Genomic DNA, 16,551 nt, shown 5'->3' on the forward strand with positions numbered 1-16,551 from the left:
CATGCTGGTGAACTCTCCTCTTCAGTTCACCCCACAGGTTTTCTATGGGCTTAAATCAGGGGACTGGGATGGCCATCGCAGGACCTTGATTTTGTGGCCAGTAAACCATTTTTGTGTTGATTTTGATGTATGTTTTGGATCATTGTCCTGCTGGAAGATCCAACCGCGGCCCATTTGAAGCTTTCTGGCAGAGGCAGTCAAGTTTTCATTTAATATCTGTTGATATTTGATAGAGTCCATGATGCCATGTATCCTGACAAATTATCCAGGTCCTCTGCAGAAAAACAGTCCCAAAACATTAAATAACCACCACCATATTTAACCGTGGGCATGAGGTACTTTTCCACCTCTCTGTGTGCCAAAACCATTGTTTATTGCCAAAAAGCTCTATTTTGGTTTCATCTGACCATAGAACCTGATCCCATCTGAAGTTCCAGTAGTGTCTGGCAAACTGAAGACACTTGAGTTTGTTTTTGGATGAGAGTAGAGGCTTTTTTTCTCGAAACCGTTCCAAACAACTTGTAGTGATGTAGGTGACTTCAGATTGTGGTTTTGGAGACTTTCTGACCCCAAGTCACAACTAACTTCTGCAATTCTCCAGCTGTGATCCTTGGAGATTTTTTGGCCACTTGAACCATCCGCTTCACGGTGTATTGAGACAATATAGACACATGTCCAATTCCAGGTCGATTGATAACATTTCCAGTTGACTGGAACTTCTTAATTATTGCCCTGATGGGAGAAATGGGCATTTTCAAAGCTGGTGCTATTTTCTTATAGCCACTTCCCATTTTGTGAAGCTCAACAACCTTTTACCGCAAAGCAGAGTATTTTTGTGAATGTTTTGAAAAAAACATCAAAAGGTTAAAGAATAAAGACAAGGGTGCCAATATTAGTGACGGGCACTGTATAATATAACTTTCTTCTTTTTGATAGACAAACGTCGAGCATTTGGCAGAGAAAATGAAGAAGGATATCCAGCGGGGTCTGGTGCTGAGGTAGAATCTGTTTTATGTAACACACTTCCTTCAAAGACTGCCAGGTCCTCTCAGGCTTATTAAAGCAGAGTAATTAAGTAATACTGAAGCATTATACATTTCTGATGAATGTACAAAAGACCCTACACTTCCTGTTATTTAATAGAAAGTAACTGGAGATACATGGCACAGTCTGATATTTATCTTATCTCTGTCAGTTAATTACATTTGACTAATACATTTAGCTTTTACTTGAACTGTTTACACCAAGAGTGATTTATCTTCTTTTTAAATTATTGAATACATTTGTATGGACAGAACACACCTGATACTTTTTAGGTTAGTAACCAGGCTCTAAAGCAGTTTATATATATATATATATATATATATATATATATATATATATATATATACACAGTTGAGGTGATAAATTTACACTCTGCCTTGCAGAATCTGCAAAACGTTAATTTTTTTTTTTAAATAAGAGGGATCACCACATACTAGATAGTAGATGTTTACATATAGTCAACAAGACACAATAATAACTGAATTTACACAATTATAATACACATTATTATAATTAATACTCGTACACAATTATTACAAAAGGTGCAAACATTCACTGATGCTCAAGAAGGCAACACGATACATTAAGAGCCAGGGGGATGTATGAACAGGATGATCGGTGTAAATTTTATTATTTTGTCTTCTAGGAAGCATGTAAATATCTTATGTAGCTTTTGAAGGGCTGTACTAAATGGAAAAAATAAGATCTTTAAACAAAATAACAATTTACACAGAATATCCTGTTCAAAAGTTTTAAAATTTTTATTATCCCTCTTTTTTTTTGTGGTTGTTAATTATTAACATTTTGCAGATTCTTCAAGGCATATGTAAACTTGTGACCTCAACTGTATATTAACGTTTCCATAGTAGTTGATTAGACTAATGTGTTCATTAGTTGCTGCTGTGGGGATGTTAAGTCAAAAAAACAGCGAGGCAGACAGTAAGGAAATACAATCAAACTATACTTCAAATATATGAGACTAGAAGCCAACTCTACAGTCAACCGCATATTATGTAAGGCTACACTGGGATTTTTTATTTCCTTGAGCTGTAAAACATAATCATCAAGATTAAAACAACAAAAAAAAAGGCTAGACATATTTCACTTCATGTTTAAGGAATCTAGAATATATGAAATTTCCACTTTTTGAATTAGATTAAGGAAAAAAAATTACACCAGATTTGTCAGTTCTTGCTGTGACTCTTCCACCAAGGCATTTACAAGTTCTCGATCACGTCTGGGGGGGACACACGGTTACATGTAATTTTCCACTGCAAGGACGATCAGCTGTCCTTCCTGTCTACCTGTAGCACTGTCTTAGGCGTCTTACATTACAGACATTGCAGTTTATTGCTCTGGCCACATCTGCAGTACTCATGCCTCCCTGCAGCAGGTCTACGGCATGTTCATGCAGGTGAGCAGGAAATCTAGGCATCTTCCTTCTGGTGTTTTTCAGAGTCAGTAGAAAGGTCTCTTTAGTGTCCTAACTTATTGTAACTGTCACCTTAATTGCCTACCGCCTGTAAACTGTTAATGTGTTAAGGACTTTTCCACAGGTGCATGTGCAATAATTGTTTATGGTTCATTGAACAAGCATGAAAAAAATCGTTTAAACCCTTTCCAATAAATATCTGTAAAGCTTATTTGGATTTTACAAAATTATCTTTAAAATACAGTCTCTTGAAAAAGGGACGTTTCTTTTTTTGCTGAGTTTAAGAAAGACATTTAAGAACTCACACGTGCATTAAACACAGCAGACAGGAGCTGATTTTAACCAGCGTTTCAAGCCTCTGAGCTGAGTCCACATGCACTGTACAGTGGCACATGCAGAATGTGGGCAGTCACTATGCTATAAGTCTGAATTCTAGATAGAGTGAACATGTGGAGTAGTAGGCACTGCAGGCTGTTTCAGTAGTATTTTTAAAGCTCATGTGGGCTGAATGAAACAAGGCAGCAGGCAGTATTCACTTGTATGCTTTAAGACATTTACTGTATATGAGTCATTACTCTTACATGGTTTTGTGAATATAACTCTGATGCGTAATTGCTGTTGGCACAGGAATGAGAAATGCCATCCACAGTACAGCACTGATTTCATCTATAACCTGTACACTGCTGAAGGGAAAGGAGTGTTTGACTGCAGGGTCAATGTGCTCGGACATCTCCAGCAGGTCAGCACTACACAACATCAGGACTCTTTATTGCACAGATCTCATCTAAACACATGGGCTATGTGTGAAATTGTGACTTATGCATTATACAATCCCAATTCCTTAAAAGTTGGGACGCTGTATTAAATGTAAATAAAAACAGAATGCAATGATTTGCAAATCTCATAAACTCATGTTATTTACAATAGAACATGGAAAACATATCAAATGTTTAAACTGAGGAAATGTACCATTTTAATAAAAAATAAGGTAATTTTTAATTTGATGGCCACAACACGTCTCATAAAAGTTTGGACGGGGCAACAAAAGGCTGGAAAAGTAAGAATTATCAAAAAGATACAACTGGAGGAACATTTTGTGACTAATTAGGTTAATTGGTCAGTAACATGATTGGGTATAAAAAAAAGTATCTTAGAGTGGCAGAGTCTCTCAGAAGTAAAGATGGGATGGAATCTGGATGGAAGCATATGTTGCTCTAAAACCTGTATATATCTGTGTGTGTGTGTGTGTATGTGTATGTATATATATATATATATATATATATATATATATATATATATATATATATATAGATCATGTTACTGACCTGTTGCCAATTAACCTAATTAGTTACAAAATGTTCCTCCAGCTGTTACTTTTTAGTAACACTTGTTTTTCCAGCCTTTTGTTGCCCCGTCCCAACTTTTTTGAGACGTCTTGTGGCCATCACATTCAAAATTATATTATTTTTTCTTTAAAATGGTTCAATTCCTCAGTTTAAACATTTAATATGTTTTCTATGTTCTATTGTGAATAACATATGGGTGTATGAGATTTGTAAATCATTGCATTCTGTTTTTATTTACATTTTACACAGTGTCCCAACTTTTTTGGAATTGGGGTTGTAGTCTCAGACCTGTTTTTCCAACTCTGGGAACAAATAGTTTAAACAACTTACATGCTATGTGATTTACACTAGTGACGTTAATGGAAATGGTTAAATTAGAGATTTTAGGCAAAACATCAAGATGCAATCAGTTTTTGAACGGCGTAAAGTTTATATGACCAACATTTAATGTTAAATATTTTCTATAATGATTTGATACTTAATGTTTTTGTCACATGAATACCTCCCTGTAAATCCCAGTATGAACACTGCAAACATGTGTCCTGCACTAAACTATAACCATGGTTTTTATCTTAGTATTCATTGTTAAATAGTCTATAACAAGAGTAAACTAATCCCAGAGTGTTATTTTACTGTCTGATGCTTTTTTTAAGGGAGGCGCACCTTCACCTTTTGATAGGAACTTTGGTACAAAGTTGGGTGTGAGGGCCGTGCAGTGGCTTACTGAGAAGATGGCTGCCACCTTCAGACAAGGTAAAAATATTATTTTGAACTCTTTTAGCTATACCTTATACTGAAGGTTGCATATGTCATATTTCCACAACTGATACTAATTGATGCCTCTTGATCAGGTTCTGTGTTTGCTAACTCCCCGGAAACAGCGTGTGTGTTGGGTCTGAATGGCAAAACGCTCACGTTCACCCCTGTGGATGAACTAAAGAAGCAGACTGACTTTGAGTGAGTGTTCAAACTGATCTATCACTCTTTAACTTACATTCATGTATGAACTACTATAATTATGTTATTAAATTGTTTTGTTTATTGAGTTTTGTTTGTCCTGCTATTATAGACACAGAATGCCCAAAGAGCAATGGTGGCTGAATCTGCGACTGCTGCTCAAGATGCTGGCCAAATACCAGACCAGCTTTGATCAGTATGTCACAGGAGAGATTAGACACGTGACCCTTCGTTCTCTCAGTCAAGACCAAGGGTTTTAGACAGCGACATACGTTACGTTGATGTGCACCAGCGTACCTATTTACACCAGCTACACTTTCTTCCAAGGAAGTTTATAACCACAATCTGTGGTTGAACTGGATTGATTGGTTATAGCGTCAACATGTTTATTACTCTGCAGAGTCATGCTTGGTGCTCCATTTGAAGCAGGGAACAACACTCCTGTCAATGCAGTATCTAAACTAGCATTTTGCCAAATAATTTTTTTTTACATTTAAAGTCTATAAAAATAGCAGGGAACAATAGTACTATTGATACAGTGTATAAACTCTCAAGGGCTATATTCACAAAAAATCTCAACATTCCACTGAGTGTTCTAATCAATGGCACTAATAGTTCCTAGTAAAATAAATTGACTGAATTCAAATGACTGAAGCAGCGATGAAACTCCTAAATGAAATCACATTGAAATTGCTGTTAAAAAAAAAAAGATATCGAAAGTTCTTTTTAACAATTAATGTTTAGTACATGCAAACAAAACTCTAAATGTTACCTTGTCAAATATTTGCCAAGTTGAATAGTTAGTCCGTAAGATTGACGCACTGCAAAATAATGACACAATAGCATTTAATTTTAGGTCCATTTAACTAGAGTATCTAAAGTATTGAAAGATTTCTTAATTCGCATCTTATTCCCTAAAGTAAGCACTGGTTCGTGGTCGGTTGGCTTTTGAAACTATGAATTTTTGGGAAATGTGTGAAAATTTGTTTGATGGTTTGGGCAGTTCTTGGTCATTTTTGAGTTGTGTTTTACATTTACATTTTTACTATGGCCAATTTTAGATCTGTTCATGATTCGGTCTTAGTGACAAAGAAGTCTTCTGGACATGTTGTCTCAGGTTTAAGAGCTGCTTTTAATGCTAAAAGCTTTAAAAGAACAATCAGGACCAAGTACAAAGCTAAAATGCTCTGTGATTTACTTTTACACACACACACGCGCACACACACACAAAAACAATCAGCTTTGAAGAACCATAAACTTAGGACTAGCATGTCCTATGACTAGAGTTTGTCCTAAATTACCAGTGAGGCCAATTAAACCTTAGGCTTTTTTGTGACTACAGCCCATGACATCTTAAACAAAATAGTATGATTACAGATTGCCAAAAATGTCATTATTTTTAACTGTAAATCCTACAATAGAAATGGTCAAGCTCTACCAGCAGCCTCCCCTGCCTTACACACTGGTATATTTTACTTAAACTGTTTCACACTGGAACCTTAAGAATCCGAAATCCAAGCTTCTCATACGTGATTGTGTAATTTTGTGCTTATGTAATGTGAGGTGTACTTATTCAAGTGTAAAGTTATTCATAAGCAAGGAAAGAAAATACTCGCCAGTATTGCTGTTCATAATGTGGTGATATTCTATTCTAAGCATTTGATGACTGATTTTACAGTTGGCATGTACCAAAAACATCTAAACTGGCTTTCCACCTGTTTTTGGAAAACACATTTTAACACTCCTTTGTATAAAGTAATGGAAAAACTGAAACTTAAATGTGAACTGAATGTCATAAATGAAACAAAGTCCTGACATTGTTGATAAATTATTTTATAGACATCTGAACAGCTTATGTTCAGAGCAAGAAAACACATCAAACTTTTAAATTAAGCTGTAACATACCAGTAGATTATAAATATATGTTTTTAATACCAAGGCATTTTAAACCTAGGGGTGTTTTTCATGACATCAAACAGAAGTTATGTGAAATTTTGTTTTGTGATTAATTGTATTTTCAGCATTCATTCACCTTAACTGAACATTACAAATACAATACTATTAAACTGTAAACATTTCTTTCAAGTGTTTGTCAGAATCTGACATGAAGTACTAAAAACTAACTGCTTACCAAAAAAAAACCAACAAAAAAAAAACCGTTAAAACTTCCCAAAGCTGAAGGAGAAAGGGAAAGCATCTCCAGTCTCTCCTGACTCCTTGGGCTGAGGGCTCTTAGAGCTGAAAGAAAAAGCAAATTCTTCTTCTGTACGACTCTCTGATTCATCAAACAGAAATCCTGTCAAAGCAAAGAAAACAATCACATATATTCATGTCACAAAAGACAAATGTCATGTGTTGAGTTTAAAACTATCGTACCTGGCAGCCCTATTTCAGGTGACTTCTACGGGCAAAAGAAGAAATAAAAACAAACAAAAAGGGTTATTTATGAGAATAAAATAGTATGCATGTCAAAAAAAATCCATAGCTCTAGAAGAAAACATGGACAAGCTACATGTCACAACAATTTATCTGAGGGTGCTCTTAACTTACTAGCTTTCAGAATGAAATGTATAAAATAAAATATGCAATATTTATATATATATATATATATATATATATATATATATATATATATATATATATATATATATATAAAAACAGCATATACTCATAAACTCAGCAAAAAAGAAACCTCCCTTTTTCAGGAGATTATATTTTAAAGATAATTTTGTAAAATCCAAATAAGCTTTATAAATCTTTATTGGAAAGGGTTTAAACATTGAACCATAAACAATTATTGCCTGTGGATCAGTCCTTAAGAAACTACAGTTTACAGGGGCTAGGCAATTAAGGTGACAGTTACAGTAACTTAGGACACTAAAGAGACCTTTCTACTGACTCTGAAAAACACCAGAAGAAAGATGTCTAGGGTTCCTGCTCACCTGCGTGAACATGCCATAAACCTGCTGCAGGGAGGCATGAGGACTGCAGATATGTCCAGAGCAATAAACTGCAATGTCTGTAATGTAAGTCGCCTAAGACAGTGCTACAGGTAGACAGGAAGGACAGCTGATCGTCCTTGCAGTGGAAAATTACATGTAACCGTGTGTCCCCCCCAGACGTGATCGAGAACTTGTAAATGCCTTGGTGGAAGAGTAGGGGAACATCTCACAGCAAGAGCTGACCAATCTGGTGCAGTCCATAAGGATGAGATGCACTGTAGCACTTAAAGCAACTGCTGGCCACCAGATGCTGCCCCCCCCCCCCTTTGTTCAGGGACTCATTATTCCATTTCTGTGAAACTCAATGTTCAGGTTATGTCTCAGTTGTTGAAAGTTTTTATGTTAATACAAATATTTACACATGTTAAGAAATTTGCTGGAAATAAAAGCAGTTGAATGTGAGAGGACGTTTCTTTTTTTGGTGAGTTTATACAGCTTAATTATTAAGCTCTTAACATTAATAATGAATGCATTGCATTACATGTTCATGCATTTCACAGCATATTATTACTCACTGATATTGAAATCTGCAAAATAGTAGAATATATGTATTTCAGGCTATATTATGAAATGCAAAACTCCTGCTCATTTTCCAAAAATAAATATACCTGCATAAATTCCTTTAGCTCTGTTACTCTAAATGCATACCTTGCTGAAATAAAGGCTGGAGAAGATAAAAGGTGATGCCTAGAAAACAAACAGTTAGAGCATAACTGTTGCCAGATAATGACTCACACATGTACACAGTTTAAGTGCAGTGAGGATTATCGAAGATTTGTTCTTGTAAAAAAAATTTTTTTAGCCTAACCTCATTTTGGCTCCGCTCAACTTCGAAGTTGCAGTTGAAGTCTGAGAATGTGGGACTGTTTGGTCCAGAGTTCATGGAGAAAACGAACACTGGTGTTTCTCTGCCCTCCTGGCCACCTTGAGATGTACTGGGGCTGCTAATACACACATAATATTAAAATCTAATTAATTCATGGCCGTATAACTTGAACAAATAAGGGTCTAATCACAGACTCTAAACCACACAATTATACTATGTTACGCCAAATCCTGCATAAATCTATCCTACCTAGCCAGGAAATTATGTTCACCATACCAGTTGTTATGTTACGACATCATATCACAGGTGTCCAGACCATTCTTACAGTCACTCTGATGGAGAAAAGTATTTGTACTATTTGTAAATAAATAAATAGGCCAGCTTAATTATAACAATTACACTGCCTATTAGTTTACATAGCTAGCTTATCAGGTGAGTTTTAGGCACAGTGCCACTTAAATATTTTAACATTGACTTCCTGGTAAATTCCTAATCAGGATCGTGGTGGATCCTATCCTGGGGACATTGGGCGTGAGCCACTCCACCACAGAAGACCATGCATACACATTTACACCTTGGGGCATTTTTATGTAGCCAGTCCACCTAGTGGATTTTTTTTGGTTTTGGGAGGTGGGAGGAAATCTACATACTGTATGTGAAAATCTACACAGACAGTAACCCAAACTCAGAATCAAGCAAGGGGCCCTAGAGCTGTGGGGCAGCTGTTTCATCATGTCTTCCTAGCAAATTACATTTTTTAAATTTGATTCTTTAAAAAAGTCACAGGCTGCTTCTGAAATGGCAGTAGTTTGGAAACCCCTGCAGTATGAAAAGTGTTTCCATTAAGATTTAGTGACTGAGAATAGTATGTATTTGCTGTGTGTTCAAGTCCTACTGGGAAGTTTGTATTTATAAGTTGAGAAGTCGTAATTGCAATGTCAGATGTGTTCAAGTCACTTTGGTCGGAGCAAGATGGAGGTGTGCCTTCTCTTAATTAACTACAAAAAAAATACAGCAAGGTTTTTTAACTCTACTTCTAGAAAATGAAGACCAAAGAATGTGCATCAGATGTGTTTTGCTTTTTTATGTTTTTAATCAATTTATGAAGTCACTGTAAACATTATTGTTGCATATTATATCGTAATTGTACGATGCTAACATATTTTGTGAAGGCAATTAGCTTGTTTTATTGTAAATTTAAAAAAAGCCTGACAATAACTTGCGGCATAATAACTGAAATCAGTCTCGGAGGCTGTACAACTACAGAAATTGCATCCATTGATTCCACCATGTTTTCTTACTGACACAACCCCAACTCGGAAACTCGGAGCTCAAAGGAAATCCAGATTTTCCCCACTCGTAATTACGACTTTGTGGTGGCGTTCATGTGCGTTCAAAAATACGATCTTTCCGACATGACTTGAACGCACTATTGTATTAACTTGTTCTCTGTATGATGTACTACTGTTCTCATACTGAAGATTTTATATACTCGTCCTTTGATATTCTCTGGTATTTAGTAATACAGATCGAAAAGTTTGTTTTGGCGGTACTGTACCTTAGACAGAATGGACGGGGGATGGGGGTTGATGGGGCACACACTGCTCCCTCGTTAACATCCTCCTCCACAGTAGCTTCAGCACTTTCCTGCTGCTCCTCAGCCTCCATCATCTCCTCCAGTGCATCAGACCCACAGGAGGTGTTCATATTCAAATCCTGCTCACAAAGTCCAAGAAATCCAAGGAGAATTGTGTGCACACAAAACCTACACAGCACACGTGTTAGGGCTCGAAGACTCTCTCGGCACTGAGTATGTTACGTGTTAATCAGGAAATTGTTTATCAATCATTAGTTGTTTTTTTTTTTGATGTATTAAAAGTGCACTGTGAAAAGCAGACATTTATCAATGAACCTGCTCCATGCCACATAAGGGTATCAGCAAATTAATGTCAGTCAGTCATACCACTTCAACTGTGTGTTCTTGTTCATTCTGGTCTGCTTCTTGACTTTGTTCTGAGGAATAAAATATACCACTATAAACATATACATGAATGTAGTAGCTTAAAATGAATACAGTGTCATTTGTATACAACAGGGGTAAAAGAAAAGCAGAAATATTTTATCATTACCACCTCTTATTTCTGAGTTTGTCCATACTGTGCTACCAATTACACCCACTTCAGATGAATTTGACTCATCACCACCATCTGCTTGGTCCTGATTATTCTCCAAATCCTTCTCATCCATCTCTATGTGAACATCCTCTTGCTCTGTTTCGGTATCCTAGAGATCAGAAATTGAGGAGAAAATATAAATGACTTAAAACAACCTTAGAATTACATTATTTAAGGGTCTGTTTTAAATAACGATCTTCAATTTAGGTTTGGCGAGTTATACATATGCTGACAGAAGATATGCCAGATTGTAATGGTGACTAAGGCCCTGGTCACACCTGGTATTAGCATCCGTTTTGAGTGATCTGATCACAAGTGGACAGACGAAATCCACAGCATTTACGCGTGGCGTTTTGAACATATCTCCAGCGACCACTTGTGATCGGATTCCGTACATCATTTCCACATAAGGAAGGGCTTTGTGCACTCCGCATTCAGCTGTACAGGCTGTTTCAACCGTTTCGATCGCATGGTCTGCTAACGAAACTTAAAAATGAATGAGAGATCAGATGAAGAAAGCAGCTACAAAAAATGTAGCTGCCTTCGTAGCTCCTATTATAGCAAGACAGAAGGCTCTATTTCAGTGCTATTGCCAACGGTGTCACAATGATTACATACTTTCTGGCTAGGGCAATGCAGTCCTTCATTGCTGTCCAGGACCTATCAAGCTGCTTTCATTACATATTAAGTGATATGCGGTCATATGCGTCCCAAACCACCTCTGAAGGTGCTTTGAGTAATTGGACCACGGCGTGTCTCAGAGACGCGTTGGACCTTGTTCACACCTGTACTTAGCACTGTTCACTTATGATCAGATCACCCAGGTGTGATCAGGGCCTAACTTCTATTACAGTGTTACAGTGACCACAGTGCTGTTGAGTTCTCAATTCTAATTGGGTAAAAGTTGATCCATTTACTAGAGCAGCAGCTCTGACAATAGTGCCAGCTGCAAAGCAAATCACAGGTTTATATTAATGTGCTCATTCTAATATGTTATCATTTCTATAGGAACAACTCAATCACAGGAACTTGGACACTACACATAAGCAAATACATAAAAAAAGAAAAAGTCTAATCACTGATAGGGATGAAACGGTTACCAGTTTCACGATAAACTACGATAAAATTCCCTGATGGTTAGTATTACTGTCACATTTAATTATCATTAAAACCATGAGCGATTATCATGATTTATAAAACTTGAGGTAAATGCTGTCCACACACACCCAGCATGAGTCAGACGCAGGCGCAGCATGCAAAGTTGTTTGTTTTAGCGTGAAAACGGACGCTACAATTAAAAACTGAACACGTCTGCTCAATTCAGCATGAGCCAAATCAGATTTCATTTATCACGTGACGAGAGTGAGGCGAGCTGACTGAGAGGAAGAGTGAGGCGAGCTGACTGACAGGACGATGGAGGAAGATTTGGTTTAATATAAGCGAGTTTGTCATTATACTGTTTTGTTGTATTTTTCATTAAGGAATATAATGAACCCACCGTTAAAGCAATTCTTGCCCCCGAATTGCCGCTAATTCGAAAGCGAAAGTGCAATGCACGGCCACACAGGCATTCATAAGCAATTTAAAAGCGAGGGGGAAAAGAAGGAAAAGCGCCATCGAAGCGCCAAAGCCCCCTTTCACAACAACTTTCTTCTGGCAAGCTCTGCAGACACCATGTACCATCTCCTATTAAGTTTCCCTCAGCATTTTTATAAAACTCCAAAATATGACCACACTTCGGATTTGGTCCTCTTGGAAGGTTGGAAAGGTTCTCCTGAGCTCTGTTACTGCCTTCCACCCTGTTCTCTAACTGAGCTGAAGGATTTTTATTACAAAAAAAAAGCAAAACGACAGTGGGGGCGGTGCCACGGTGGGCAGGTGATGTAATCGGTGTGTGGCCGAACACAAATATAAAACCTGTTTAAATGACTTCCTTGTGTGTATCAGTAGTTTTTGTACATTTTCAGCACATTTTAACAATACCGTGATAATACTGATAACCGTGATAGTTTTGGTCACGATAACCATGATATGAAATTTTCAAACCGTTACATCTCTAATCACCGATAGTGACAGAAAAAAAATCAGTACTAAATAGAAATAAATAAATGTTGTTAGTATTGGCAAATTGCTGTTGTATAAGAGGAGTAAAACACTTCAGGATGTGCCGTTGGAAAATAATCAAATTCCATTTGGTAACAGTAACCCTGCTTCGCATCAAGCCGCATCCCACAACATCATTGTTGATTAGTTTCCTATACAGCATGCACTGATGTGTTTTATTCCTGGAGTAAAGCTAAATTCATGTCTATGGACAGAATTGGTCAGCTCTAGCCTAACACAGGTATATTTTCACATACTGCAATAAAAGACCAACAATACTAAGGTGGTTTTTCACATTGGGCGCATTTGCCTCGAGTGTGATTGTTCCCCGGCACAATGAAAGGAAGCTTTATTTATTATTTTGGTGCTGTTATACACAGCAGATATTATATGCAGCAGTGGACCTCTTCTGTGTCCCACAATGTTCCCCTGCCACTCATGGTACACATTTGTTGTAGAAACTAACGATGTTATCATCAACTAAAACACACGCACAGGTTACTTTATTTCCTGAACAAGTGCAGAGTACAAGTTGCGTTCACATTCACGGGAATCGCGGCTCAGTTCCAGCGCAACCGAAGTCAGACCACCTCCTACTGGTAGTCTCGGGTTCGGTACCGCGGTGTGCTTCCAAGTCTGCACGACAGCTTTCACATTACCAATTTTTCACTCAAACCATGTTCTGATTCAGACTACTGCCAGTGTGAAAGCCCCATAAAAGATCACACTCCCTACAACATTTGCATTTATAAAGCTGGGTGCGGAGTCACCGTGCCAGAGAAAAGGAAAGATTCAAATATCCTGGGAAGGGCACGATTATTGTACCTGTAGTTGAGAATCTTGATGAGATGCCATATCTACTTCAGACTGAGTGTCACTCTCAGATGGCGGCGCTTGTTGTTCAGTTGATTCAAGATGTTTCTGAACACTGAGGACAAATTCATGGGTAGGGATGGTGTCATATTTTATAAACAAACATAAACTGAAGTAACTATACATTTACCTGTCACACGTCTCATGGTCCACTGCAAGAGAAAAAAAAACAAAACAAATGCAGATTATAGAATACACATATACAGATATTCGGATATCGGGCTGATGAATTACCTTGCAGAGCTTTCAACTCTTTTTCTTTTGCAATTATTTCCTCTTCTTTGGCTCGGATTCTTTTCTCAATTTCTTCATTCTCAGCCTGAATCTTTAGGAGCTTTGTGGCTAGAGGATTCTGCAAATACTCCTCTTTATACTGCTGAAATATTTTCCAGTAGTTTTCCATTCTTTCCTGAAATGTCTTCCTTCAGGGGAAAAAAGAGAGCACTTTTGTGTTGATCCACACAGCTGTCAATACTGTGAAAGACAATTCTGTGTTCATGTTGAAATTATATTCATACATGTCTTCATTACAGCTTTCCTTCCTCCTTTCAAGCTCAGCCTCCAGCATCTTCTCACATTGAAGAAGAAGATCGCTTGTTCCACGAAGACTGGGAATCACAAAACGGTCAAAGAGTTTTCCTTTTAACCATGGTGAAAAACTACAGTGTTAAAAAATTAACACTAACATACAGTCTAGAAGAATTTAAAAATACGAATATTATAATTAGTTAGACTATTTTGCTTTAAACATACCTTTTCACATTTCCTTTGTAGCATTTGACGGTGTTTTGTTTTCGCTGAATGTCCTCTTCTAGTTTCTTTATTGTCTTATGAGTTTCCTCGATGCATTTCTTCTTTTCTTGTATGTCCTCTTTACAAACTGTACTGAGACATTTTGGAAGGAACTTAAAAAATATATATCTGATAAGCTAAACTATGCCTGGAATACTCACTTTGAATTTGTTGTGTCAGGTCCACCTTCTTCTGGGCTAATTCTCGAGTCTCTAAAGCTGTTAAAGATGTTAAAATAAAAATGAGGATTGTTCATTTCTAATGTGTGGTCAACAGAATATTAACTAGCCTAAATGTATATGGATCAATGACGTGACTTTGTGTCAAAGTATTTTCCTGTATAATAATTTAATAAACACAACATACAATACATGGTCAACAGTTTGTTTGTTTTTTGGACACCTGATCATCACGCCCATATGTGCTTTTTTTGAACATCCCATTCCAGATGTATTCCCCCTTTGCTGTTATGGGGGACAGTGGTGGCTTGGAGGTTAAGGCTCTGGGTTACTGATTGGAAGGTCAGGGGTTCAAGCCCCAGCACTGCAAAGCTACTGCTGTTGGGTCCTTGAGCAAGGCCCTTAACCCTCTCTGCTCCAGGGGTGCTGTATCATGGCTGACCCTGCACTCTGACCCCAACTTCCTGACATGCTGGGGTATGTGAAGAAAAGAATTTCATTGTACATATGTATATGTGATCAATAAAGACTCATTATCATTATTATAATAACCTCCACTCTTCTGGGAAGGCTTTCCACTACATTTTTGAGCATGGCTGTGGGGATTTCTGCTCATTCAGCTACAAGAACTTTAGTGAGGTCAGGCACTGATGTTAGGTGAGGAGGCCTGGCATATAGGTTCAGTCAGGGCTCTGTGCAGGACACTCAAGTTCTTCCATACCATGTCTTCATGGACCTTGCTTAGTGCACAGGAGTTCGGTCATGCTGGAACAGGTTTGCGGCCCCATAGTTTCAGTAAAGGGAAATCATAACGTTTCGGAGATAAAGATAAGACATACAAAGACATCCTATACAACTGTGTGCTTCCAACTTTGTAGCGACAGAAGGCCTACATATGGGTGTGATGGTCAAGTGTCCACATACTTCTGGCTCTATAGTGTATATCACATTATTCTATAATACCATCTTTCTGTGAACACATTTTAGACACTTTTTGCTTCTCAAAGTTAAGGTCAAACATTGAAAGGAAGCTAAGAGATTCACCTAACTGCAGCAAAAGGTTGTCCAAATCGGACTGATCATCCATTATGGTCTAAAAAGGAAATCCAACAAGTACAACTTAGCAAGCTAGCTCCTGTGGTTAATATTAGCTAACAAATACACTCTAGCTAACTTTCATACTAAATCCTTTTCTAAATCACTTCTCGAGATTTTTATACTTAGATATCGAAAATTTATGGAGACATCTTACCTAAAATTATAAACGGCGCTCAATTATTATTTAATGCCGTTAATTATCGATTTTTTAAAGCTGCTAACGGTCAGATATTCCCTCACCAGAAGCTCACAGGCTAATCATGATAGCAAAACTTCGCCCTCGCGCGCATCGTCAATAAAGTTGTATACCTCGAGCTGCAGAACTTAATTAATTAATAGTTTATTAATATTAATATTGTATCCAATTGACATTAACTTGAAAACGTACTGAGTAGTATAATACTACTACTACTACTAATAATAAACTGTTTCCAGAGACGTTGGCATATCAATATGATTTCGTGTAGTTTAAATGTCCATATAAGGAAATTAACGTGCACAAGGTCCGTATTAAAGGAAAGTCAAATCACATTCACTCATTTCAATGTCAAAATGTTAAATATACCATCTCTATACACTAACAATAATTAGAACATCCTACAACACGACACGTAGTTTCTAGAAATAATCCTAAAAGAAACTGTTTATAAATTGTAATTTTATTCAAACGTTTATAAATTTTTGTTTATAAACGGTTAAAATTATAATACACCCAAACAGGAAAA

General features: G+C 37.2%; 2 protein-coding genes across 3 annotated transcripts in view; one reads left to right on the forward strand and one right to left on the reverse strand.

The window, feature by feature from the left end:
* Positions 1 to 6,864, forward strand: part of pfkla (phosphofructokinase, liver a) — a 24,638-nt gene extending 17,774 nt beyond the window's left edge. The window contains exons 18-22 of the mRNA XM_053627398.1: positions 937 to 998; positions 3,104 to 3,215; positions 4,476 to 4,575; positions 4,674 to 4,779; positions 4,892 to 6,864. Of these exons, the coding sequence (XP_053483373.1) occupies positions 937 to 998; positions 3,104 to 3,215; positions 4,476 to 4,575; positions 4,674 to 4,779; positions 4,892 to 5,039 (528 nt within the window). The 3' untranslated portion in view covers positions 5,040 to 6,864. The remainder of the gene's footprint in view (positions 1 to 936; positions 999 to 3,103; positions 3,216 to 4,475; positions 4,576 to 4,673; positions 4,780 to 4,891) is intronic.
* LOC128609065 (protein SIX6OS1) lies at positions 6,450 to 16,462 on the reverse strand. Of its 2 annotated transcripts, none has more exons than XM_053627400.1 (15): positions 15,981 to 16,462; positions 15,773 to 15,821; positions 14,711 to 14,767; positions 14,511 to 14,637; positions 14,276 to 14,365; positions 13,992 to 14,179; positions 13,888 to 13,909; positions 13,710 to 13,812; positions 10,740 to 10,890; positions 10,571 to 10,620; positions 10,166 to 10,323; positions 8,590 to 8,725; positions 8,430 to 8,468; positions 7,156 to 7,180; positions 6,450 to 7,075 (listed from the first exon to the last, which is right to left on the reverse strand). In XM_053627400.1, exons 2-15 carry the CDS (start codon positions 15,813 to 15,815, stop codon positions 6,939 to 6,941), a joined length of 1,326 nt encoding a protein of 441 aa, XP_053483375.1. In that variant the 5' UTR covers positions 15,816 to 15,821; positions 15,981 to 16,462; the 3' UTR covers positions 6,450 to 6,938. The 2 variants fall into 2 exon arrangements, with proteins under 2 accessions (XP_053483375.1, XP_053483374.1); XM_053627399.1 differs by having other exon boundaries at positions 10,737 to 10,890.
* Between the last annotated feature and the right edge of the window lie 89 nt (positions 16,463 to 16,551).

This window comes from Ictalurus furcatus, chromosome 6, assembly GCF_023375685.1.
Source record: "Ictalurus furcatus strain D&B chromosome 6, Billie_1.0, whole genome shotgun sequence".
Taxonomy (NCBI): Eukaryota; Metazoa; Chordata; class Actinopteri; order Siluriformes; family Ictaluridae; genus Ictalurus; species Ictalurus furcatus.